The 27,500-nt window shown below is 27.8% G+C and overlaps 5 protein-coding genes across 5 annotated transcripts in view; 1 reads left to right on the forward strand and 4 right to left on the reverse strand.

The window, feature by feature from the left end:
* Nucleotides 1-438, reverse strand: part of Phum_PHUM106700 (uncharacterized protein) — a gene marked incomplete at both ends in the record, with an annotated part of 2,179 nt that extends 1,741 nt beyond the window's left edge. Inside the window, 2 exons of the mRNA XM_002424036.1 lie at nt 38-214; nt 307-438. Coding sequence (XP_002424081.1) covers nt 38-214; nt 307-438 — 309 coding nt within the window. The remainder of the gene's footprint in view (nt 1-37; nt 215-306) is intronic.
* Nucleotides 439-1,769: 1,331 nt separating this feature from the next.
* Phum_PHUM106810 (cAMP and cAMP-inhibited cGMP 3',5'-cyclic phosphodiesterase, putative) lies at nt 1,770-5,733 on the reverse strand (the record flags this gene model as incomplete). The annotated part of the gene is made up of 13 exons (XM_002424037.1): nt 1,770-1,780; nt 2,095-2,210; nt 2,300-2,469; nt 2,660-2,938; nt 3,021-3,176; nt 3,261-3,498; nt 3,572-3,693; nt 3,781-3,914; nt 4,011-4,180; nt 4,319-4,479; nt 4,587-4,760; nt 4,851-5,065; nt 5,364-5,733. The coding sequence occupies 13 exons, from the start codon at nt 5,731-5,733 to the stop codon at nt 1,770-1,772; spliced, it is 2,316 nt and encodes a 771-aa protein (XP_002424082.1).
* An 896-nt stretch (nt 5,734-6,629) lies between these two features.
* On the reverse strand, nt 6,630-16,497 carry Phum_PHUM106820 (DNA polymerase zeta catalytic subunit, putative; the record flags this gene model as incomplete). Its single annotated transcript, XM_002424038.1, has 15 exons — nt 6,630-6,770; nt 7,147-7,615; nt 7,706-8,010; nt 8,103-8,351; nt 8,430-8,745; nt 8,824-9,329; nt 9,403-9,915; nt 9,992-11,694; nt 11,817-14,242; nt 14,449-14,783; nt 14,922-15,220; nt 15,309-15,453; nt 15,688-15,781; nt 16,056-16,236; nt 16,362-16,497. The coding sequence occupies 15 exons, from the start codon at nt 16,495-16,497 to the stop codon at nt 6,630-6,632; spliced, it is 7,818 nt and encodes a 2,605-aa protein (XP_002424083.1).
* Nucleotides 16,498-18,019: 1,522 nt separating this feature from the next.
* Phum_PHUM106830 (uncharacterized protein) lies at nt 18,020-19,170 on the forward strand (the record flags this gene model as incomplete). Its single annotated transcript, XM_002424039.1, has 4 exons — nt 18,020-18,054; nt 18,220-18,405; nt 18,743-18,983; nt 19,093-19,170. 4 exons carry the CDS (start codon nt 18,020-18,022, stop codon nt 19,168-19,170), a joined length of 540 nt encoding a protein of 179 aa, XP_002424084.1.
* Nucleotides 19,171-24,859: 5,689 nt separating this feature from the next.
* Nucleotides 24,860-27,058, reverse strand: Phum_PHUM106840 (popeye domain containing protein, putative; the record flags this gene model as incomplete). The annotated part of the gene is made up of 4 exons (XM_002424040.1): nt 24,860-24,895; nt 25,037-25,177; nt 26,802-26,904; nt 27,024-27,058. 4 exons carry the CDS (start codon nt 27,056-27,058, stop codon nt 24,860-24,862), a joined length of 315 nt encoding a protein of 104 aa, XP_002424085.1.
* Between the last annotated feature and the right edge of the window lie 442 nt (nt 27,059-27,500).

Raw genomic sequence — 27,500 nt, forward strand, 5'->3', positions numbered from 1 at the left:
TTTTTAAAAAGGTATCGACAATTTTCCATTTGTAAACCGTGTAATAAATGGTACCTTGATAATTATCACCGGCGTTGAGAAATAACGTCGTTATATTCTCTTCTTTAGCTTTTTTAAATTCATCATCGATGGCCGTTTTCAATCTGGCAAATCCACCGTAGCATAAATTATTTTCCGATGCAGATTCTGTACATTTTCCTAAATTTTTAGAAATCTGAAAAAAAAAAATTTTAAAACCATTATTCACAAATGATTAAGCGATTAAAAAAAAAAAAAAAAAAAATTTCTTAAATTGTTATTCCAAACCTGTTCGAATCTTGAATGCATATCATTCGTATGAAGAATTCTTAATTTAAAACCGGTTGCCGATGGTACAAAAAATGATAATATTGATAACAGGAAAATGGCGGTTCGTAAATTTCCCGTCATTTCGTTCATCTAATATACAACACGAAGAAAAATTAACACTTAAAAAAAAAAAACAAAAGAAAAAAAAAAGAAACAAAAGAAAAACAAACTTTTTTTTTTTTTTTATAACACACAATAATAATTTTAAATCGTTTTTTATAATAATTAAATAATAATAATAATAATAATAAACAAATAGCGAAAAAACGAAAAAATTGTATTGTTAATAAACTTACCAATCTTCTTTTGATCAAGGTACAAACCTTTTTATTATTAAAATAAAAAATTTTTTTTTCTTTTTTTCTTTTTTTTTTTTTTTATTATTATTATTTAAAAAATACTCGTGATCTATCTATTTCGGTCGCGCATGCGTATAACAATTGTACAGGTGTTACATTTAAAAAACTAAATTTAAAAAAAAATTTAATTTTTTCCCTTTTTAATCCTTAATAATAATAATAATAATAATAATAAAGTTGATAGTAAGTTATTATTTATAAATGTAACTAAAAAAAAAAAAAATGACAAATGAAATAAATATTACATACATTTATATATATATATATATATAAATAAATAAAAAGAAAAAAGAAAACCGCGTTTGTAGTGCTTTTTACTTGATTATTAATAAGTTAAGATCGTGACATGTAAAAATTTAGCAAATAAAGTGTGAAAAAAATTTTACATTTTTTTTTTTTTTTTTTCTTTTGTAATTATCTTTTTTATCATTTACAACATAATAAAAAAAACCTTTTGATACGACTGTAAAGCTTTTGAAGTTTGTACTAAAGCCTAAAAAGTTTAATAATAATAATACTTGAGCAAAAAACAAACAAACAAACAAACGATTTAAAATTTAAATAATTAAAAAAAAAACGTTTAATCATTACAAAACAACATGGGGAAGCTTCTATAATAATTAATTAATTAATTAATAATAATTGTTTTTGTACAATTTTTATTAAAAAAAAAAAGGTTAATTAATTTAATTTAATCAATGTTAAGAGAAAATGATAAGAGAGAGAGAGAAAATAATGATAAAATTTTATTTTAAAATAATAATAAAAAAATTTAGTACGTTTTAACAAATTTGTTATTAACCCGCCTTTATAAAAATGCCGCCATTTTTATTTGTCGGTTAAATTGTTTTTTTTTTTTTTTGGCGCAAAATTTAAATTTTCATTTAAAAAAAAAAAAAAAAAAAAACAAACCGTGATAATCACTGATTAAACATTTTTTTTTTTTTTTATTAAACCGATATCGAATTGTTCTTAATAATAATAATAATAATTATTATTATTATTATTATTATTATTATTATAATGACGAAGTAATTTAAATTTAAATAATTATTTATGACATTATGAAAAACCTTAATTTTTTATAATTTGAATATAATGCGATTGTTTTTTTTTTGTTATGAATAATACCTTAACGTTTGTTTAACAATAAATAATTTTAATAAATAAAACATTTAAACTTAAATAAAAAAAAAAGTACAAATTTCCATACCTGATATAAATAAATAAATAAATGAAAAGAAAATTTTTCGATATAAAAATTAATAGTAAAAAATTTTTTTTTATTTCAAGGTTCACAAGTTTTTTTTTTAAAAAAAATTTATTAAAAATTTATTAATTTATGTATATTTTTCTGCCATGATTGTTCTTATTAATGATGATCTACTTGTTGATAATTTATGTCCTTTTTTATCTTTTTTCTCTTTAACCAAAGCCACATTCATTTTCCACATTTCTTGACCTCTCATCGTAACTATTTCTTCCCATTTTTCTAAAGTTTCACTAAAAAACGAGAAAAATCATTCGTTATATATTTTTTATATAATTTAAAATTTTTCTTTTCTGTTTTTTTTTTAAAATTTTATTCATACTTGACGGAAATATTTAAAATTTCCAAATTAGGTAGAGTTCGTACTATTAGCTCGACAGTAGGTATAACAATAACCGTCATATGTACAATTTGATGTTCGGGAATCGCCTCGCTTTTACTTCTATCCAATAAAGGTAGAGGATCGAATTCTAAAACTTTTTCTAAATCGCCCTTAGAAAAAAAAAATTTTCTATTTCAAAATAAAAAAATTTATTGATAAAAAAACATTCGGTAGTCATTCAATGTCATTTCTTTCTTTTCATTAATTACAATATTTAAATGATTTCATTTGTTTGTTTGTTTGTATTAAAAAAAAAATAATAACAAAAGCCATATTTTCTAATAAATTGTCAATTTGTACCTGATGATGTAATTCTTTGTAATAATTAGTAGAATGTTTTTTAGCAATTTCAAAATTTTTAAAACAAGGACAACTGTCGGCACATATCAATAACATATTTTGTATTAGATATCTATGTTCGACATTTTCCCAATCGAATAAATCCGAATTATATAATTCGATTAATTTTTTTCTGTTGTTTAAAAAAATTGCCATATCAAATCCGGCAAATTGTTTTTTCAATAACGTTGTTATTAATTGATAATTTTCCGAACTGAATTTCACGAGCACGTTCGATGCCTGTAATAAAAAAAAAAATTTTTTAAAGTAATTAAAAAATAATTTTTTTTTTTTAAGCAACTAAATAAGTATAAATTAATACTTGTAGTAAAAATAATGTAAATTCGTATCTGTGCATTTCACCGGGACAATCATCGTATAATTGAGTAAGAAGATCGTTTGTTAAATATAAAAAATTATTCGTTAAACCTGAATGATCAATGTCGTGACATACGGATGTCAAAATAATGGCAACCATCTGAAAAATATTTTTTATATTGCCATCAATACGAGAGCAAACGTATAAATAAATTACTTTTTAAAAATTTTATTTTATAAATACTTCTATTATATTAAAAACATCTTTGTTTTTATGAAGGGCAACAAATGCACAATGAAAAACGTTAAAAACGTGTTCGAAATTATGAAAAGCAATTTGATGGTATCCCTTTTTAACTCTTATCATAAAATCGATTAAATTTTGAATATCGAAAACGCTTTCAAATATTTCCGACGACCATAAAGCCAATACAATATATTTATGTGCATCTTCTTCGTATCCGCTTGTATCCCAATCGAACCTGTATTAAAAATTTTAAAAATTTTAATTTGAATTAAATAATATTAATTAAATAGAAAATGTGTAAAATAAACCTGTTGAATCCAATGGGCAATTGTAATTCTGATAATATATAAGCTTTCACAGTTAAAACATCGTCAATTGATGTTTTCGATTGTATATCTAATAATTTTTCTATTTCTAAACGTTTCAATTGCTGAAATGAGGAAAATTAAAATATTTACAATCCGGATCGTAATTTAAATTAATTAATTAATTAAATATATTATAATTTAATTTTTACTTCTCTCGTATACGATGTGTCCAAATCGTAATATTGACAAATAAGTGCAACAGATGGTAATACTTTTTGTAATAAATCAATATCTTCTTTTCTAAAGTATGGATAATTTTGCTTATTTATTAATTTTATAACGGCTATCGAAAAAAAAAAAAAAAAAAATTTAATGATAAATTAAAACGATTCATTTATTATCATTATTAATAAAAATAATTTTTTGACATAAAATTCACCTATTACACCCCTGGGACTTTTTACTGGTACGCATAAAACAGATTTCGTACGATAAAGAGGAGAATCCGTACCTCTATTAAATCTGGAATCTTTATATGCATCCCGAATATTAATAACATCTCCAGTACGAGCTGCATAACCTGGAATACCGGGAGCATTGGGCGCAAATCTTTATAAATGAAACACAAACTAAGTAAATATTTAGAAATTAAATATAAGAGAGAGAGAGAGAGAGAGTGTAACGAAATGATAAATTTTTTTTAAAAAATTATTTAAATGTTTTTTCGAAGCTTAAAAGATTACAAACTTCATTTTAGTTTTTTTTTTTAATAAAAAAGTATTTTCCGAATCTATGAAACCTTCGTCGTAAGAATCAGCATATATAATTTCTTCATAACCTTGAGTTATTGTACCGTAAAAAATAAAAAAACCTCCTTTTTCAGCTTCAACTGATATTTTTAATATATCCTAAAAAAAAAAAAAAAAAAATTTCGAATTTTAAATTTTAAATTATTAAAAATATTTATCGATTTAAATGATTAAATAATTTTATTTATATATATATATGTATATACCAATAAATCAGATATAACTTTATCAAATGGCAAAACGTTTGAAAAATACATACTCGCCAATTCTGATATACTTTTTTGTATACCTAATTCTTTATATAAAAGTATATTTGTGTTATTTTGTTCCAATGCTATTCCAAGCCATGCCGTTAACGCATTACAAATTTCTAAATTAACCTAAATTATATTATTATTATTATTATTATTATTACGATAATATTATTAATATTTTGAAAAGGAGAAGAAAAGAAAAAAAAATATGTTTACCAACGTGTAGGGTGGTTTTGAATGATCTCTAAATAATTCTATTATTCCGATGCATTCATTATCAGTATTTAATATAATTGGAAGACAAATGGCTGCTTTAACTGTAAATCCGGCATTTGGAATTCCCAAGGGAAATCTCACGTCTCCCAAAATATCCGTGGCCATAACATATTCTTTTTTACTTGCAACGTAACATGCCAAATAAGTACCCGTTTCTAAATTTACAAAAAAAAAAAAAATTAACAATTAACAATTCATTGATGACCGTTAATTTTTTTCTATGGAGTAAAATGTAAACTTCATACTGCAATAATAATAATAATAATTACAATAATTTAAATAAGGACTTTATTCTACAGAAATAACAATTGTTTCATCATTAAAAAGTGACTAAAGTTATAAAATAATTATTTTTGACATTTAATGTGAATAATAATGTTAACTCAACATATAAAAACAAATTTAATAACATGCGAATTAAATAAATAAAAAAAATAATAACTTGTTAACTACCTATAGGCAATTTGTACTGGAAACGAGGATTACTAAGATTAGATTCGCTAACTACAGTAATTTCTCCTCTTTCATAATCTGTCGTGTAAAGATTAAAACATTTTGAATTTGTAACTGATTTTAATAGTTCTCCGGTTTCGTTTAAAAGTGATCCGACTAAACTTTTTTCCGTATATAAATCGTTTAAATGTTCAATTAATTCTTTCGGATTTCTTTTCAAATATAAATCTTTATGCTCATCCGGTATTATGTCCGTTTTGGCTCGTTTACGTTTTTTAAACGTTTGCATAAATGGCGCGAGAACTTTTTCAATCTTTCTAAATTCATTATCATCTTCTCGCGGTTGAATACCTACGCATAAATTTTTCATCAATTCAACTTCTTCCATTTTAATTGATATATTTTTCTTTTTTTTTTTTTTTTACAACTTTAAATTAAATATATATTTAAATAAATAAATAAAAAAACATCATTTTTTTTCTTCTTTTTTTTTTCTTTTAACAAGCTTAACTTATTTTAAAAAGTAAATAATAACGGCCATATTGGTTACAGTCTGACAACTTAAATTTTTTCCCCGAATATGACGTCACAACAACAACAACAACGACGACGACGACGACGACATTTTTCTTTTTTCAAATATTTTTTAACCGTTATTTTTTAAAATTAATTTGGAGAAATTTGAGTTTTTTTTTTCTAAATAATTTATATTTTTTATGTACGAATGAACGGTTTTGGTGTGGAAAAAAATTTAAAATTTTAAATTTTAAATGGGAAAAAGTAAAAAATTAAATTTGACGTGACATTTTAACGTTAGTCATTTATCACGTATGTCTTTATTTAAAAAAAAAAATTTTTCATTAAAATCGTTCTCAATTATATTTAACCTCTTCCTCATTATTTTGTTTTCAAAAAAATTTATTTAAAATTTTAATTCAATGATGAGAGACACTTTTGTTTTACATTATTCATATTTTGGGTTTGACGAATTCGTAATTCTTTTGTTTTATAATTAGGTTTTATTTTTTTGTTTTACTATTCATGACGTGAATAAAAAAAAATTTTTTTTTTTTCAATATTTAACCTACGTAATAATTTTCAACAAAAAAAAAAATGGTATGTAATAATATAAATAATTTATTATTTTTATTTATTTATTTATTTATTTTTGTTTTCAAAGTATAATTCAACATTTATTTCCCCCCCCCCCCCCCTCGATTATCGAATGAATCTTTGTGATTTGATTTGAAAAAAAAATTTCAAAAATTAAAAATTTTTTAAAATGTCGTATAAATACGGAGCTCCCAATGATAAATCTCTGAATGTTTGTATTCTTCGGTATAAAATGGGACAATCCAATGATTGACAATTAAATTCGGTTACGTTACTGCAACATGATTGACATACCTGAAAAATTTTTTTTATCAAATACGTATAAAAAACGAGTAAACAAACAAACAAACAAACAAACAAACAAACGAACAAACAAATTTTAAATTTAATCTATAAACCGATTAAAGTGAAATAAACTTTTTATTGTTTGTTTGTTTTCTAATTTAAAATTTTAAAATTAAAAAAAATTAAAAGGGGCATTGCAATTTGGGATAATTAAGAAAGTAAGTCACGTGATAAAAGTCTCTAATATATGCAATAACATGAAATAATAATAATAATAATTCATTTAATCTTTGTTCATCTTGCAAATTATTTATTGCATCAGAGCGGGAATTCATTCAAAAGAAAAACAATAAAACAAACAAACAAACAAACAAACAAACAATACCTTAACAATATCACCGTATGATTTTTCCCAACTACGGATTTTTTTTATTATTCCAACGGTTGTCTTTTGACAATCATTTTGACATTTTTGACAAACGGGTGCGTTCGTTATTTCCTTGCAAAGAATGCATTCAATCGCGGGGAAATATTGGGATATTGTCCTCCTATTTTCGATTACGCCATCTTCGAAAACGTTCGATTTGATTTCTTTCATTATTTTTTTTTTAGGCATTTCCGCATACCACGTGGCAACGTCGACTCCCGTCAGGGACAGACACCTGTGCAATGGCGGTATTATGGCTTTGGTTATGTAATAAACGGCATTCAACCGTAAACTGGGATCGGATATCAATTCTTTGGGAGAGCGAACTAATTTTATCAGCGGGACTCCCGGTGGTCCGTTAACTATGACGTAAGGAACTCTTTCTTTGACTCGGGGTTCGGCTCTTTTGTCCAAACGAGTCCATTGCCTGGAAAAAAAAAAAAAAAAGTAAGAAGCGTGAATAAACTTAAATAATAATAATAATAATAATAAAACTAAACGATTTATTACGACTTACTTAGCGAGTTGTAAAGCAGGTACGCAAGCTCCGGGTCGATACCCGTGCCTTCCTCGATATTCTTTGGCAAAAATCAAATCCTGAACGTTTGTTCGTCCTTGAAACAATTTCGAAAATTGTCTGATGGTATATTTTTTCACCAGACTGACGTCACGAGTATCGAAAAGAATTTGTAGTGCTTTTCTAAGAATTTTTCCAACAGCCGGACAACCGTCTCTTCTAACCGTTTCGATTCCTTTGGCTTCGAAAATTGGTTTTTCCTGATCGGGACTCTCGTACATGTATCCAACGTATCTTTTCTTAGTCTGTAAATATCATTATTATTATTTTTTTTTTTTTTAATAAATTACAATACAACGATTGTAAAACAATTTTTTTTTTTTTTTTTTTTTGCTACCTGTAAAATACTCGGTTGATATATTTTTTCCAATTTTAATTTAACCGGTTTCGGATTGTCTCGTGTCACGGCTTCGGCTATTTCCGCACCGATTTTAAAAGCTTCTTCTCGACTCCTTCCGGGTGTTAATACAAATATGGAGTCCGTATCACCGTACACGACTTTCGCATTCCATTTTTTATTATTTTTAACCATTTGAATGGCTCTGTGAAGGGTTTCTCGTCCTTTGCTCACCACGCTGTCTCCCACCTGGAAAAGAAAAAAAGAAAGAAAAATTAAAAATTAAATTTTCCAGGAGTCTAAAAATTTTGGAATGATTTACCATACCTCGATGCTCGGCATACGACCGGAAAAATTTGCTGCCGTGTATCCATAAGTGACATTTGCTATCAATTTAAGACCCAATTGTTGAGCGTGCAAAACTTTTTGCAATATTCTATTGTCTTTATTTTCCTTCATAGATTTTTTTACAATTAGTCTTGTTTCTAAAATTTCCTGGAGCATCGTTGGCAAAATCCCTTTTCTCACACTTCCCTTCACGAAAGCAACTCCAGCCGGAGATATGGATATGTCGTTTTCCAACCTTTTCAATTCTTCCGGTGAGATTTGCAATTGCGTGCAACCAAATTCAAATGGTTCTCTTCTGAAAACAAAAAACCTTTTTTAATAACCAAAATAAATAAATAAATAAATAAAATTCGAAAAGATCAAGAAAATTCACCCTCCAAGTTTTTCGACTCGTCCCAAACAAGTTGAAAAACAATAATTGTAAGCAATGATCATGGACGGATACAAACTTTGAAAATCTAAAACTATGAGAGGATCCGTGTAAAAAATTGATTCGGGTTCTAATATGAGTGGTAAACTCGCTGGAGCTCTCATGGAAGCTCTTTGACTCACGCTCGGCGACACTGGAATATAATTTAAAGGTTTCGCGAGTCTCAACATCATGGATTCGACTCTGAACTGGGAACCACGTGATAAAACTTCGTAAAATTGTATTCCGAAAAGTCTTGCAAATTCACTCGTTCTATTAACAAAATCCAATTGTTTTAATATTTTATTTATTCCTTCGACTCTCGTGACGTAATAATTATAAGTTAAATGACGAAATCTATCCGAGGGATGTTCCCAATAGTACGAAAGGTTTTCGTATGATAAATTAGGATGACGTTCGTGCGACAAATGATACATGACATTTTCAAAAGTGTAACTAGATAAAGTCACCTGAAAAAATTTTAACAAAATGAAATTAATAACAAATTTTTTTTTTAAATTTAAATTTTGTATTTGGATTTACTTCGTGTCTCAAAAGTCTCCAGATATCTAAAACGATTCTTCCGCATATTTTCAAATCTCTTATGCATTTTGGTAAATCTTCAAATTCGTTCTCATGAATTTTATCCGCGGCGTTCCACGAACCCTTATTTTCCGTGACTGCTCGGCTTAATAACGTGAATAAATTTAATTCGCAAATGAAACCCCTTTGAAAAATGTAACCCCAAGAATTCATTTCTATTTCGTATCCGGCTATTATATACGGATCCCAAATTTTAACCAATTCGATCAATTTTAACAATAAATCTTTTTCTGTGGGTACGTAATGCGTCGTGTTGCGACCAACACCACCCACGGCACTTTTTTCTAATGCCACGTCGTTTACGACAATCACTCCCGTTTCGTCATCTTTTCCCGGACTGTCGAACGATACGGTGTAAAATAATGCTCTGATGGGGTCGTAATCAGGATCGGGTCGTAAATTTTTTCGAGTTCGAATGTGAACTTCGACGAACAACATCGTCAGGTATTGATGCTGCAAATACACAAATTTTTACTTTATTATTATTATTATTATTATTTAAAAAAAAAAAAAAAAAAAAATTACTCACCGTATTATTTAATTTAACGTCTTGTAAATTTTCCACGGAATTATCGAATCCAAATGTATTTTCCAATGTGATTCCTCTTATTTGAAAACTGTTGTCGAGTCCCTGCTGTGGTACTCGTACCTTATTCGATGTTTTCAAATCGTAACCGGGTGCTAACCGATTTGAATTTTCCTTTTCTTTCATTGTCACGTCGCCCGGAACGGTTTCAAAACAATCACCGGAAAGAGATTTTTTTCCGTTTCCGGTCGCACTCGATGATGATTCGCCCGATAGAGATGCAAGAGGTTGAGATGAATCTTTTATCGTGCTTGGAGTTATGGTCACATCCAATTCTTCTTCCGATTGAGAATCTTGTCCCGGACTCAGAGGCATTAAAATTTTTATCTTACCCGTTTCGGGTTTCTCCATTTTATTATTCGTTTTCTTCTTCACGCTCTCCGCGTTGTAAATTTTCAAAATGGCCGAAGAAAAAGGAGGTTTTTTCAAAGGTGTGATAACGATGTCTCTATCGGGAACAAGTAACGATCGATAATTTTCTTTTTTCCCGAAATATTTCCCTCTTCGTTCTTCCGTTCCCACAATGTCCAAACTCGACTTGTGTGGTTTTAATCCGGCGAGAGCGTTTGTTTCGACTTTTAACACGACAGGACCGTATTCCATTGGTTTCGTCACATCCCTCGCATCACTCCAGTGTGGTACTTCCGTTACAAATTTTAAATTTTCATTCGCGATCAAGTACGATTTGATTTGAGTCCGAGACGGCGGTTTCCTTTGAGGCATTATTATTTTGGGTCGTGTTAACGAAATGACCGGAATCCGTGTTGAATCTCGTTCACCATCTTCTTCAACCTTTTCCGAATGTGCGGGAAGTAAAAATTCTTCGAAACAACTTTCCTTTGAATTTTCATTCCATTCGTCCATAAATTTTTGTTGATACAAATAATTTTTTTCCGTCGATAGAGTCGAAGAATTACTACTTTCAGAAAAATTTAATTTTATGCCTTCATCTTGAGGAAAATGAAAATTTTTTGACGTAGACGGTAAATTTATATCACGTGTGAATAATTCCTCACGTGCTTTTTCCAATTTTAAATTTTTAACCTCTTCGGCCGAAGAAGAAGAACAAACGTTTGGACCGAAAAGTGGAGAACCTGAAAGTGGCATTTCAAGGTACGTTTGACCCGACAGCGATTCCATTTCACTTTTCCCAGATTCATTGGAATTTTCACGTTGGGAAAGCTCAACCTTAGATTCATCATTCTTCGACAGAACCACCCGATTTACATCAGGTTCGAGATCCTTATTAGGTTCGGATTTTCCTTTGTTTTCCGGCGAGAAAATATTTTCGAAAAAATTATCGATTAATTTATCGTTAAATTTATTTTCGATTTTCTCGACGTCATCATTTTTTCGACATTTATTTCTAACCGATTTTCTTTTCTTTTTTTTCAACGTAATTTTTACCATTTCGTGATCGGAATCGTAAATTATATCCGGTTCTTCTGCCACTTTTGATTCCGCCATTAAAATTTCCTTATTCGATATCATTAAATCATCGCTCCCCACTTTCGTCGAATTAACGTCGAAATTTAATTTTTTATAAATTTTTTTCCAAGAGGATGATGATGATGATGATGATGATGGCTCGACTCCGATTCCCTTTTCAATTTTTAACTTATTTTGACTGCAAACATCCAACGAATCTGCTTTTAGTCAATAAACTTGTTAAAAAAAATTCCCAACGATAAAAATTTTTATTTAGTTTTCACATGTACATCATCATCATTATTATTATTATTTTTTGCAATTGAGAAAGTTTACTTACCTTTACGACCCGTTATAATAATTTCTTCGTCATCATCCTTCTCCATTTTTTTTTCTTCTTTCGAACATTTCCGTTTCCGTCCAACTTTTCTCTTTTCCTTCGAAACGGATTTCTGTATGACGTTGAGAGCTTTGTAATAACTTTCCCTTTTGACTTTCTTACTACAACTTGGTACGAAAGCATTTTCTTCGGGATCTTCCGATGACGAAGAACTATCCGCGGGACCATCCACGTTTTGTATTTTATACTTTCTTTTAATCCGTTGTTTGTTCAATTTGTTGTTGTTGTTGTTTTTCTGATGATCCTTTTTCTGCGTTTCGTTCGAATTTTTTTTGTTTAAATTAACGGGCAACGAGTCCGAACGATGAGTGTCGACGCTCCCAATGTTTATAGTTATCGACACGGGAGGGATTTCTTGAGTTTTCGACATTTTCGTTACCGTCGAAAGCAATTTGGCGACAAAATCAACGGATTTTGCATTTGAATAATCGAAAGATTCTTTCGGTGGATTCGAAGAATCCTCTTCCTCCTCCTCCTCTTCTTCTGAACTGTTTGACACTTGAGAAAAATTCGTTTCCAAATCATCCGACGACGACGACGACGATGATGACGAATCACGACTTGACGATTCAGAAATTCTTTCGCATCGGAAAATGTTATTATTATTATTATTATTATTATTATTCCTATTTTTCCCGCATGTATTATTATTATTATTATTATTATTATTAACTTTGACGATGTTTTGAAAATAATCTTCGAAACAAGAATTTATTTGACTTATTAATTTGTTTTTAGATTCCGAATCGCAATTATCATACCTGAAACTTTCGAAATCTAATTTTTTTTTTAAAAATTTCTTTTGAAAAAAATCCGTTTCCCTTTTGTTTATTTTTTTATTGTTTGTCTCTTTTTTTTTATTTTCAACAACGGTTTTCAAATGTTTTTCATATATTTTATTGTTAACCTCGTTGATTTTATTTTTTTTCGAATTTTTACATCGTTTCGGTTGCACGTTGTTTAAATTTAAAGAATTTTCCGGTCCGTCGGATTTCATTTCCGGTGAAATCAAATCGTTTTTCCTAATTTCGGATTTTTTGACTTTTATTCTTGCCGAAGAAGAAACGGAATCGTTTTTTTTTTTAAATTTACCTTTCGAAACTTCCGAATGTCGTAAAAAGGAAACGGATTTTGAAACTTTTTCACCGGAAATACTTTTTCCCGTTTCCGCTTTTGTTTCGCACGTTTCGTGACACTTATCACTATCATCGTTATCACCACCACCATCATTATCACTATTCGATTTGTTCATTTCGCATTTCGAATTTATCTTGTTGGTTTTTGATTGGGCAGACGATGCATTTTCCTCCGTTATTTCGCCATTAATTTTCTTTTCCGCCACGTTCCAACTTTCTAAAAATTTATCCAACGGTTTTATTAAAAATTTATTTTGACTAGTTTCCGAATTATGAGGTTTGTATTCTATGACGACCATTTCTTGATCGTAAAAATTTTTCAAATCGACATTTACGACATCCCCGAAATCTTTTAAATATTCTTTGAGTGTCAAAGTTATCGGCCTGCCTTGACTGACTTCAAACGTGAGCTTTTTCAAAACTTTTTCACAGGCTCTCGTATTTTTATGCTTGACGTTTTTGATTCGTTTTTCGATTTTCAATTTGTTTTCCGAGACGAAAACGGTGTTGCCGTTTTTAACATTTTCATTTCTCGAAATATTTTGTTCGTCTTCGAAATCCGAAAGTGATTTGCTTTTTCCATTTGTCGATTCGCTTCCGACGTTAATGTCGGAAAAACTATTGATTCCACCGCACGGAGTACAAGTAGTCGCGGATGAATCTGAATAATTTGATTCTAAATTACTGGACGGACTCGTTGATACCGAATTATAATTTTCCAAATGATTCGTAACGAACAAATTATCTAACGGTTCACTCGTACTTATCAACTCGAAGGGTTTATTTAAAACCGCAATCGGAAAATCGCACACGCCGATCGTTGAACTTTTCGTCGGAAAACAATTTTCCAAAATTCCAGGTTCGTTTTTATCCCAAGTCCAAGACTCTTGGTTTTGCGGCAACCAAGTAGTATAATCTATCCGTGGGGAAATGTTGGACCAAAATGCGGAACACTGAGGAACAATCGTACTTGTCGAATCTATTTGAGATGGTAATGTGGTTTCACTTAACGTGGATATGATGTTAATCAGAGGTTCATTGTTCATGTTTTGTTCATTATTTTGAATGGAATTTGTGTAATTTTCTTTTTCTAAATTACAACAATTTGTCGCTGACGTTTTGTAAGACGGTTCGACGTCAGATTCAGATGAAGAATCTTGTGCGCCATCAATTTGAAGAATTTTGTCCGCCATATTTTGCCAAAATTCTTCACGATCGCAAGTATCCAACCTAATCATAATTAAATATTAAATAAATAAAATGTCTGTTTTTTTTTTTTTTTTTTTTTCAAACTTTAAAAAAATAAGTTAAAAAAAAAAAAAAAAAAAATTTTTTTTCTTTTAAATTACACAAAAAAAAAAAAAATTATCACAAGAGTTGCGGTAAAACTTTTCCGAGTTTTAAACGTTAACTTAAAAATAAGTTATCCCACTTACTTTTCCTTCTCTTCTCTTAACTTCGAACCGCATATTTCATCCTCTTGATGGTCCAGCGGCTGCGTCATATCCCCACCATCATCATATTCTGGCTCCTCCTCCTCTTCTCCTTCAATCTGTATTTTTCCCAAAACGCTGTCAGCTTCAATCCCATTTATATCCTCCTCATTCTCCTCTTTATCATATTTTTCTTTCGAATCCGTAATTATTTGCGAAACAATTTTCTCATCGATAAGAACGCTTAAATCCAACAAATTATTTAAATCCTCAGGAGGTTCATCCATTCGTTCATCTTTTAAAACAGATGCTTCCAATAGATTGATACCCTCCGACACCTGAGCCGGATATGAGAATTTCGATTCTTCTGTTTTTTCTTCCGATGATATTTTCTATAAAAAATTTTTTTTTTTTTTTTCTAAAAATTTGTCTTAAATGATTACATCCAAGTTTTTACCCTTTCATCACCGACTTACTTTGATTTCCTTTAATTTTCCTGACAGACGTTCCCTATACATGGCTTCGGTAGGGAAAACAACGTCGTTTTTTCTCGAAAGACTTTCTTCCACGGTAAACTGTGAGGGTTTATTTTGTGCTCTCCTGCGATTTTTTTCATTTTCCAAAATTGCTTTAAGACCTGGATTTGTTTGAAGTCCCCTTTCATTATTTGCATTTATTATATCACTTGCAAAAACATCCAACTCAAAGTAACTGCAGGTATTTTTTGTTATTTTTTCAGAAAGAACAAGAGTTTGATCGATACCCTCAAGAGAATCTTGAAAAAAAAAAAAATGAACCACTCACTTTTGGGAATCCTTTTAGTGTTTAACCATTTAAGTAAAATTTTCAGGTTTGTTAGTTACCTGGTTTTTCTGGATTTCTTCTGTATTTAACTTTTGAAAAATTAACAAAACTCATACCGTAAATATTGTAATCCATCATAAATTGCAAAGTGTAAGGAATGTGAGATTCGTGAGGTTGTAATTTTTGCCCTAATATTGCACCTTTCTGTAAAAAGAATTTTTTGTGTTATGTTGTCCACAAGTAATTACTATAAAAAATTGTTTTTTTAAAAAGTATCATTAAATGAATAGATAATTTAGAAAAATAATTCGGCTCAGTTCATTCATCTTTTTATTATTAAAATGTTTTTCGATTATAAAAAAAAAAAAATTAAAACTTTCCATTATGGTTTTCTAAAACTAATTTTAATAAAGAAAAAGAAATAAAATAGAAACTTACCAACAGTAAATCAGAAGCTTTTTTAATGTAAAAAGGATTATATAAAAAAATTTTAAAAAACTGATGATGTGAAGCATGATACCCATAAAACGGACTGAAATATTAAAATGGTAATTAATTTTTTTTTTTTTTTTAAACAAAATTGTTTCGAATGATTCACATTTTCAAAATTTAAACATAATCAATTCAAAAATTAAAAAGGTTTTTCTTCCCAACATTATAAAACAATATTATTATTATGTTTGTATTAAACTGTATGTTGGAAAGTAATCACAGTTAGTATGTTGGGTCTGATTGGGTAAAAGTCGCAAATAAAATTTATCGTTTCAAATTAAAATTAAATTGTGGTAACATGTATCATAACTTACATTCCAGATACTACAGTAACTTTATATACAAATTTAGTTTTTGATTGGCTAAAAGTAATTTTTAACGTTTCATCCAGAGCTGCATAGAGCAATAATGCATCTCGATCAGGATTTTCCCCTCCAATGTATGGTACATAAATGTATGGATACACTCCATGAACATGAACACATGATTTAACACCTAAATAAATTAATTTATTGAATAAAAAAATTGACATATACAATATAAATTGTTATTTTTTCTTTTCAAATGTAAAACCTTGACAGTTAAAATGAAAATGAAAGGTAAGTAATAAGCACGATTACCATCAGGAGTTGATCCAAATATTCTTATGACTGGTTCAAGCCAATGCTTTGTACCATCAAAATTATTTTTTTCATATAATTCGGGAAATGATTTAGACAAATAACTATCTATTATCACAGCACGAACACTAAACATTTTGTAACAAAATAATTAAATTTTAATTTAACAAGGTAGTAGTGAACATACTTAAATTACACGATATTAAAAATAAAATTACAAAAATATAAGATTAAAATAAATAAATAAATAAATATAAAAGAATTAAATTGATCGTTATTATAAAAAATTAATGATTCGAACAAAATAAAATAATAAAAAAGTAAAATATATTGAACAAGTTTTAAAAAATTATATGAAAATAAAAAAAAATTCCCGCTAAATACGACATTTTTGAATGATTGAAACGTCGTCTGCTGTTATGCTGAAGGTTATTGTAATGTTTTTCTAAGTTTCTAATTATATAAATATAGATCGTAATATTTTTTTAAAAAATGACGACAAGTAATGAATCTCAAGTATTAAATTTGCTTCAACCAGATTTATTAACGGTTGAAGATTTAATAAGTAAACTTAATTCAGTAAGTTTTTTATTTTAATGTTTTAAAATAATTGTTAACCAGATTAGGTTATGTTTAATAACTTTATCAGATAATTTCATTAAATTATCTTTTAACTTGAGTTAAAAAGATGGAAGTTTTACATAAAATAAAGTAAATTATTTTTTAAAATGTATTTTATAAAAATTTTTAATTGATAAAAAGCAACTGTGCAAAATAAAATCAAATGAATGATGTCAATATTTCTGTATGTAAATTGACAAAATAACTGTAACAATTTTAATATTTTTAAATTTTTTCATTGAAAAAGTTATAATTTATTATTTTACTAAAGTATTATTAATTTATTTGCAAATTAATAATATTTAAACTGTATTGCGAAAATACTTAACCTCAAAACTTAAATATCGAGTTTATTACATAACCTTAAAACTACTTTTAACACATTTGAGAAATATCGTTTAGTATTTTACTTAAATACTTGTCTAATAATGCTTATTAGGATTATAAAAAAGTAAAACTTGTGTGTATGACCAGTACAATATCATTATTATTCATATAATTGTATAGACATATGTTAAAAACTATATATTGGTGTATAATTTACAATTAAGTACCATTTGTATCATTAAAAATAATAAATTAGACAGTTTCGAATGCTGTTAAGAAATCTTTATTCGATAATTTATATTAGTTGATGTAATGAATTTCTTATTGAAAACAAAAAAAAAAAAAAAAAATCAAGAATTTTTTATTTATAAGTTTGACTAAAACTTACATCAACTTTGAAAAATTTTCAATAATTTATCATTTAGAAAAACCTTAACTTTTATACTAAGTTAAAAATTAACATAAATACCTGGGATACCTGGATTCAATTAATTTATATAAATCTATAAAAAAAAAAAAAAAAAACAATTGTATCCGGAAAATTTTATAAATTTTTTTTTTATTATTTACAGTCGGTTGTTTTAAAGAGAAATCATTTCATAAAGTGTGATTCCTTAATGTCCCCGTGACCCTCCGAGTTAATAATTATTTCAAATAAATATTCAGGTACAATTTTAACTTTTTTTTTGTAATTTCCTCCCCCCCCCCCAATGAGTCCGTTATTAGACCAACAAAAAAATTCGAGGTACAATTTTCCCAATAGGTAAATTATTATTAATATGTTTGCATTTGAACCGCCGCGATTGTAAAGTAATAATAATAATAATAATAATAATAATGAAATAAAATTTAAAATAAAATAAAATTTTTTTTTTTCTCTCTCTCTCTCTCTTTGTTCCCTTTCACAGAGATTTACAAGATTAGAAAATTTATCTTGCATGAGAAAAAACGAATTGGTTAAATTATTTCGTCAAACGATTCTTCCACTTCCACAAAGGTTATATCGGACCAACCGCAGAGGGAAAATGTTGACGGCGCGCAGGGTGGAAGCCGGCCTAGAGGGTACCAACGTTAAAGAGAAACAAGTGGTAGAGGGGTAAGAGGATTAATATGTCGACTCTGATTGGCTAACGTTAAATAACAAGCTCCGCCTTATTTAGGGAGCTTTAAAAAAGTTTTTTTTTTTTTAAAAAAAATTTCTCCTTTCGATTGAATTAAAAATCCTTTTCATACGATGGTGGTCTCCCCCTACCTACCCCTTTCCACCCCTTTAAAATTTTTTTTTTTTCATCGGAAACATTCGAAATTCCCGCCCCCCGCCTCCCGGTCCCCCAAAAAAAGATTTATTTTATTAAAAGTCACGAAAAAATTGTACCCTGGTAAATTTTTTTATTAAAATTTTTTTTTTTTTTTTGTAACGAAATTTCCAACAGGACGACAGGAATTAATTCAAATCGTAATACGAATTCGACATCGTCGGAAAATCGGTTGAAACCACCGCCTATAGATACGGGAACGTCGAAAAAGATCAAAACCTCTTCAGGATCGTGTCAAACCTTTGGAAAATCAAAGGATTTAGATAAAATTGTAATTAATGACCGTAGAAAATCCAAAGGTGAAGAAGAAAAAATGGAAAAATCTTCGAACAAAGTGAAATTGAAAAGGGGTCCAGAGGTGATTTTTATCTCATGCGGGTGGCAGCAACAGCAGCAGCAGCATCCACCCATACGAAAAAAGGAAAAAAAAAGATTTTACACGTTTTAAAATTTTCCTGTTTTTCCAGGCGGATCCGACACCTACGGAATCAACAACTTCATCGACGGCAAATAAAAAACAAAGAACTTTAATAAAATGGCCGTGAGATAATAATAATAATGCTAATAATTTTCGATAAACGAAAAAAGAATCGAATCGAAAATATCGATCGATCGATCGATCGATAAATCGATCAATCGAAGGAATGCTCGAAAAAAAAAATATCGTCGGAGAATGTGAATATTTTGCATGGAAAACACAAATGGAAAAAGAAAAAAGTTTGTCTCAGGTTTTCTTCGGAAAAATTTGAAAATCAGAAGAAGAAGGTGGTACTCGTGAAAAGGTGTACATAAGAATTTCCCCCCGCGACCCCCCAAAAAAAGAAAATTTTTTTAAATAATTTATTGCGAATTTTTTTTTTTTATGTTTAACTTATCCGTCGCTTGCGATGACAAAAACCTTATTAATCAAATAATTAATAAAAAAATTTATTAAAAATAAAATCGCCTATTTATTTATTTATTTATTTATTAATCCTTCCTTTTATTAATGTATTAAAAAAATAAAAATACCCCCTCCCTCCCTTCCAACCCCCCCTCCCCGAAAAAAAAAACAACAAATTTCGATGCTTACGACAGGAGAAATGATTAACGAAATTTTTTTCATCAAAAAAAAATCATTATTAATTAATTAATTACTTAATTTATTAATAATTTATGGATTTTAATAATAATAATAATAATAATAATAATAATAAAATACAAACGAAATACCGTAATAATTTTTATCAAGTAAATAAATGGTAATAATAATAATAATAATAATAACAACAAAAAAAACGAAAATAAGTAAATAAAAAATTATTAATAATTTTTCCGATTGAATTTTTAACTTTGATAATTTTTTCATCATCATCATCATCATCATCATTATTATTATTATTAATTATTTATTTATTTTATTAATCAAGGTAATAAATTATCATTTTCACTCTTATTAAAACCGACAAAAGAAATTAAATATTATTAATTTATTAATAGAGGTAATAAAAAAAAAAAAAAAAAAAAAAAAAAGGGAAAAGGCATTCGGAAAATTTTTTTACACTCTCGCCATAATAATAATAATAATAATTTATTAATTTATTAATTCATACATAAGTAAAATAAATAAAAGGGAATGAATCGAACGATTGTGAACCTGCACAAATAAATAAATAAATAAATAAAAAATTAATAAATTAATTAATAAATAAATGCACAAACGCACGATCGCACGCACGCACGAACGCGAATAATTATTTATTATTATTATTATTATTAATAATAAATTTCTTTTCATTTCCGGTTTTCCTTTTTTCCTAACGAATCGATTGGAAAATTTTATTTATTTATTTATTAATGCCAATTAATTAAAGGCACGGAATAATTAATTAATTAATTAATTTTTTTCCCCCATTTTTAATTTTTTTTTTTTGTTAATAACGAAGGCCATTTTTTTAAATTTTAAACTCATTTAATATACATAAAAGAAATAATAATAATAATGATAATAATAATAATAATAATAATAATAATAATAATAATGATAATAATGATAATGATAATAATAATAATAATAATAATGATAATGATAATGATAATAATAAATGATTATTTAATCGATGACCAGTCTTGGTTGTTTGTGTTTGTAGTTAAAAAAAAAAATTTTTCTTTCCCCACATTAAAGCATATGCTAAACATTTGGTTTTACTCATATAAATCGATACAACAGTGATTGATTGATTGATTGATTGATTTATACATAAATTTGCGACAAAAAGCTTCGTAGATCGTCCTTTATGCTATCACACACACACACACACACACACGATTAAGCCCTTTTTTTTTTTTAATATGATTAATTATATTAATAAATAAAAGCAAAATTTTGCAATCGATTATTATTCGTACACGTTTCCGACATTTTTCTCGTGTATGACGGGTATCAGTAGTACTTGTGAGTACTTCCGCCTGGATAAAAAAACTTATTCAATCACTGTTTTAACGGGAAAAAAAACATTTTTCTTTTTCTTTTTAACCTGGAATTAATGTGCTGGAATTATTTAAATTCAACATTATGTGAAATAATACTTAAAAAAAAAATAAATTAATATGTTTTTTTCTTCTGCTTCTTCTGGAAGTTTCTTTATTTTAATAAAAATAATTTTCGATATATATATATATATATATGTGTGTAAATACTATTATTATTACTATTATTATTATTATTATTATTATTATTATTATTATTATTATTATTATTATTATTATTATTATTATTATTACGTGAACGTGTACAAAAATAAGGAAGATGTATTATTATTATTATTATTATGTTAGGAGCACTTTTTGGGTTTTTTTTTTTTTAAACTGGAGTCTCGTGATCGGTTTCTTCGATTCGTCCCAATCTCCAGGCGTTCGGATCAGATGCTAAAAAAAAGAAAACAATAATAATAATAATAATAATAATAATAATGATGATGATGATGATTATATTTCTTCGCGTGACATTTTTTTTTTTTTTTCGTTGAAAATGTTCCTCCTGCGATGTTGCGACATTTTTTTTCTTTTATTTTGCATGAACTTTAAAAAAAATATTAAAAATTTTTTTTTTTGAGGAAAGCAACCCTTTTTCCTAACCATGATAATAATAATAATAATAATAATAATATTTAAAAAAATGGTCGGATAAATACTCACCGCAATAATAATAACTCATCCTCGGCATTCCTGAGAAAAATAAATAAAAAAAAAAAAAAAAAAAAAAGGAAAAAAAAAGAAAAACGATTAGAAAATAATGGCCGACGTAAAATCCCTCGAAAATATTTTTACTTAAGTGTGAGAGAAAATTATAATTGCGTTGTTTGTTACTATTGTTTGTTGTTGTTGTTGTTATTGCGATGTCCGATTCAAAAATAAAAGGAAACAAACGCGAATTTTCTCTCACGTTTAAAATATAAATAATTTTACATGTTTTGAAACCTTTTCTCTCTCTCTCTCTCTCTTTCCTTTTTCAAAAGGTTAATTGTTATTTCCCTTATTTAAAGTGCAAAATTTCAAAACGTGAAAAGAAATTGCGCGCGTTTTCGTTTTGTTTAAAAAGGGGAAAATCCAAATGATGCCCTTTGACCTCTCGTTCGGCCCCCTCGTTCTCCCCTCACACCACCCGAAAAATCATGTACGTACCCATACATGTATATATATATATACAAGCATAACTCCGTTTCATTCCTCTAACGACCGCAATAATAATAATAATAATAATAATAATAGTTATCGTTTCATTTTACATCATAAAATTGTTTCATTAATCATTTCCGGGTTTTATGAAAGAAAACCCGCGAATTTCCAACAATTTTTCCCCGTTCGACCGTATTTTTTTTTTTTTTTTTTTTTTTTTTTTATTGTTGCTTTGTCCGACCCGTGATTTATTGGGTAAATTATTACGAGGGAAAAAAAAGAGACAGAGAGAGAGAGAGAGAGAGAGTCAAAGAGAGAGAAAGAGATAGAAAATATTAAAAAATATGAAAGAAGGAGAGAGAGAGAGGAAGGGAAAATCTTTTCAAGAGGGTTTTAAACGCATTTTTCAACCTGAAAGAAAACAGGAGAAGAAGTTTTTTCAACGTTAAATATTCTGCCCCTCCCCTACCGCCCCCTCCCGTTAATCATCGAATATTGCGTACGACCGAGTTTTAATTGAGGATTTAAAATACGTTTGTGGAAAAAACAAAATTTCAATCCCACGCGGCGAAATAACCTTTTAACAAACTATAAATAAGTTTTTCTTATTTATTGTGGTAAAACCAGAAAAAAAAAATTATTTTCATCGCGAACAACGTTTTTATTACAAAAATTATTTATATATGTATTGATTTTACGAGGGAAGGAAAAAAAAATTGTATTAAAATACGATTCTACTGCCACGTTTTTCAAACCGAAAAAATAAGGAAAAATCATGCGTAAGTAATTAAATAGAAAAAACCGACTTTCGAGATATAAAACGATTGGGAGGAAAATAATAATAATAGATTTTTTTTTTTTCGTTGGAAAATCTTTTCGGAAAATGAATGAAAAATTTCAAGATTAATTTCTTTTGGAAATGATCGGATGAGTCTCGTGACCCGACTCGAGAGAATATTTTATATCCTTACATTTTTTTAATTAAAGAGATAACCTGATAATTAAATGGCGGTTTTCAGCCTTGCCTTGAATTTTTTATTATGTTCGTCTTTCTCATTATCGCCTCCTTACAAACAACGATTACTTTGATAAATGTTTTTTTTTTTTTTTTTTTTTTTTTTCACTTTCCAGATTTTCTTTTTTTAAAAAAAAAGAAAAGTTGGGGTTGTTTTTAACGGTTTGTCTCTCATTTTTTAAAGAAAAAAAAAAGCTTCTGCTGTTGCGGGGGGAAAGACAAATGTTTTACTCGGTCAACGAAATGAAAAAAACTCGCGGTTTTTTTTTTTTAATTAATGAAATTATTAATAAAAAAAAAAGGAAAAAAGGAAAAAAAGGAAAAAAGGAGAAAAAGGAAAAAAAAAATAAAAAAAACTTACCTTGAAATTGTCTATTAATTAAAGCTGTTATTCCAGGACTGTCACCGGGTTTTTTTATGACTAGCATTGGTTTATCTTCTCCGTCCTCCATATTTGGAAGATGACCGTTATTTGTTGCTGCCATTGTTTCGCTTACCTTTTTAAAAAAAAAAAAAAAAACATTTTTTTTTCCCTTTTAATTCATTTTAATCATTAAAATAAACTTTTGTTAATTTACTTTTATTATTATTATTATTATTTCGATGAGATAAATAATTTAATTATTAATCATTAAAAAAAAAAAAAAAAAAATTTCCCTCATTAAGAAACGCAAATATTGATTCGTTAATTTTTTTTTTTTTCATTTCCGCTTTTCATACAAATCCAATATGGCGGATTTCATTTTTAAGAAAAAAAATAAACGCGAGAAAATTATAATTAATTTCCTTAATAAATTTTAATCGTTCGAAAAAAGGAAAAAAATCAAAGGAAAAACAATAAAAATTACGGATGAAAAAGAATAAAAAGAAGAAGAAGAAGAAAAAAAATTAATTTTTAATTGAAAACAAAGGAAAAACAAAGGAAAAATAAAAAAAAAAAAAAAAGAAAGCCAAGTGTAAAATAATATCAAGGACTTATTACAAAAAAAAAAAAATTTTCCTTTTTTTCTTTGATGTTTGATTGTAAAAGTCGAGAGAAGAAAATTCTACCTAATTTAATTTTAATTTATTTTTATAAGAAATGTTATCTTTCTTATCAAGAAAAGAATTTTTTATTAAACGATTTTCCAAAGATTTTCTTTTCTCCTTTTTCTTTTCTCCTTTTTTTATATAAATCTATTGTTGCGAGGCGTCATTAAAAAAAAAAAAAAAACTTTTTTAAACTGTAAAACAATCGTCGTTGTTTTCACAATCGGAAAATATTCTTCTACCACGTTTTTCATTCCCTTTCTTTTTTTCTTTTTCTTACACTCTCTCTCTCTCTCTCTCTCTCACTCTTTAAACAAAAAAAGATTTTCTCTCGAACGTGCAACAGAGAAAATCTTTAATGAAAAGTAATTCATTCAGTGATTAACTTCCCCTACTACCTAAAGAATTTACCTACAAAATCCACCCTCTCGACCCCCATATATCATTGCCAGAAAAAAACAAAAGATTTATTATATGTTTTTCCTTTGAATATATATAAATGCAACACACAAATACAAAGGAAAACTTTTTTTTTACAACGAATAGTTTTTCCTTTGAAAAGGTTCAAACTTGAATAAACTATTTTTTTTTTTTAACACCGAAAGGAAAAATATTTTTCCTGTTCGAACGGGACTTTCCTCAACCTTTTCATTCTTCCTGTTAAATACTTTCTGGAATTTACCCTCAAGTGTAAAAATACCTGAACGTACCTGCATTAATTTTTTAACAACGTCTCTTCCTAGAATGTGATCGAATACGGCTTGTAAAAATTGGTCTGTTATTATGCTTAATTTTAATTTATCCCGGTGCCAAATTAAAACGCGTGATTCTTCCATGGCCGTTATTGACACCTGAAAAAAAAATTATTAAATCATTAGCGTCGGAAGGATAAATTTTATCAAGAAAATCTTTTATAGAAAACAAATAACCACGGATGTGACGGGAAGAGCACATGTGTGTGTGTGTCATCCATACGAATGACCAAAATCGAAACAAAAAAAAAAGTTTTTAGAAGAAACAAAAAAAATATAATCATTAGTAAAAATGAAATGAAGGGAAAGTATAAAGTGTAAGTTAAAGAACTTTATCGAAAACATTATGAGAGAGAGAAAAAAAAAAAAAAAAAGTTATAAGGAAAGTTTATCCTTTTGATGGCAAAAAATCTTATAACAATATGGTGAGACGGGTCACCCGGGTTTTTTGATTTTCATCAAATTTTCAATGAAAAATGATGAAAATCTCATCACGTTCTCATTTCACCAGGTTTTTTTTTTTTGTTTTTAAACTTGTTTCATCAACGACAGCGACAACAACAACAACAACCCTCTAAAACGGAAAAGCTACATGATTTCCGTGATGTCATTTTCGTTAAATTCTTTTAAAATTATACCACCATCTTTTTTTTTTTTTGTACAAACAATCGAGAAAAAAAATTTAACTTCCGGAAAAATTGGAAAAACGAAACGATTTACATGATAGTGTCACGATGGTGACAGGAAAAAACATTTTTAACTTTAAAATCCAGAAACAACAACAAAAAAGAAAATAATTTTTTTTTTTGTCCTCTTATTATAAATTTTCCAATGTAAATCCGGGCGGGAGGGAGGGAGGGGAGGGAAAAAAAGAGGGAGCGAGTGCGAAACGAAAAAAAAAAAAAAAAAAACAAAATTCATAGGAAACTGATAGGAGGAGGTTCCATAAACCCTTAACAAATTCAACAAATCCATTTTAAATAAAAAGAAGGAGGTTTTACATCCTTAATCAGGTGTTAACCTCTCTCTCTCTCTCTCTCTCTCTCTTTCTTTCTCTCTCTTCCCCTCCTACCCTTCAATGAATGACGACAAGGGATAGAGAATCTCAGACAGTTATTTTATTTCCTTAAAAATAAACATTTTTGCGGATATTGTGGGTTTTCGGTTTGTAAAAATTTTTTCTAGGAGGTTCGTCGTCACACGGACGTCGTCGTCGTCGTTTTTGTGGAAAATAATAATCCGACCGCTGAGGGAAAAACAAACGGACAAAACGTTCAAATCTATTGAATTTTCTTTTAAAGTTTTTTTTTAAACTTTACAAAAAAAAAAAAAAAATAAAACGAAATTGTGAGCATGCGGTCGTCCATAGTTATTCTTAAGTGGTTTAGTTTTTGTGTGTGTGTGTGTGTGTGTAAATCCTCCGCAAAAGATTTATACTAATAATCAGATATAAATCTTTTTTCATTTTTCAAAACATCCACACCTGATCCCTTTTCAGATAACTTTTTTTCTTTTATTTTTACTTATATATCCTCCTTTTTTTTATCCTTCTTCTTCTTTTCCTCCTTCTTCTTAATGCGTTACGTTTTATTTATTTATTTTTTGTTTTGTTTTGTTTTGTTTCGACAAAGCACACCAACCACTAATGGTTTTTTTTTTTTTTTGAAATGAAATTGACAAATAAAAAAAAAAAAAAACGTGACGTAATATATTTTTTTTTTACCTGGAAAAATTCGTCTGTTGGCACGCCGAACCATTCTGGAGAATCGAGGAACTGATGAGGGAACACTATATGCAAAGCTCGGCCGTTTTGGGAAACGACCAATCTGAAAAAAAAAAATAATAATAATAAAATAAAATAAAATAAATAAATAAAAGAGAGAGAGAGAGAGGAAGAGAGAGAGAGAGAGAGATAGTACTTATAATCTTTTATTTGACGTTTAACAATTTAATTAAATTAAAAATAATAATGGAAGGCATATTTTACACAAGACATTTTATTATTCCCCTTCTTTTTTTTTTCTTTCCTTTTTTCTTTCCTTTTTTTTTCCTATTTTCTTTCCTTTTTTCCTTTTTTCTTTCCTTTTTTTCCTTTTTTTTCCTTTTACCCTTTTTTTTATCCCATTACTAACCCATTATCTCGTTATAAATATCATGGTTTTCTCGTTCTTGATTGCCTTATTCCATGTTTCTTAACTTAAATTATTATTATTATTATTATTACCATTACTCCAACGATTCTTCGTTAAATGTTTTAGATCCGAGTTTGTAATTAAAAAAATTATAAGCGTGAGTTAATTATTTATTTAAAAAAAAGTTATAAAGATGGAGAGAAAAAAAAAGTCAAAAGAAATATACACGAGTTTTGACCCTTAAGAAAAATTAATTACTTAATAAAAAATTCAAACTTTATAATAATAAT

This window comes from Pediculus humanus, genomic scaffold, assembly GCF_000006295.1.
Source record: "Pediculus humanus corporis 1103172107457 genomic scaffold, whole genome shotgun sequence".
Lineage (NCBI taxonomy): Eukaryota > Metazoa > Arthropoda > Insecta > Psocodea > Pediculidae > Pediculus > Pediculus humanus.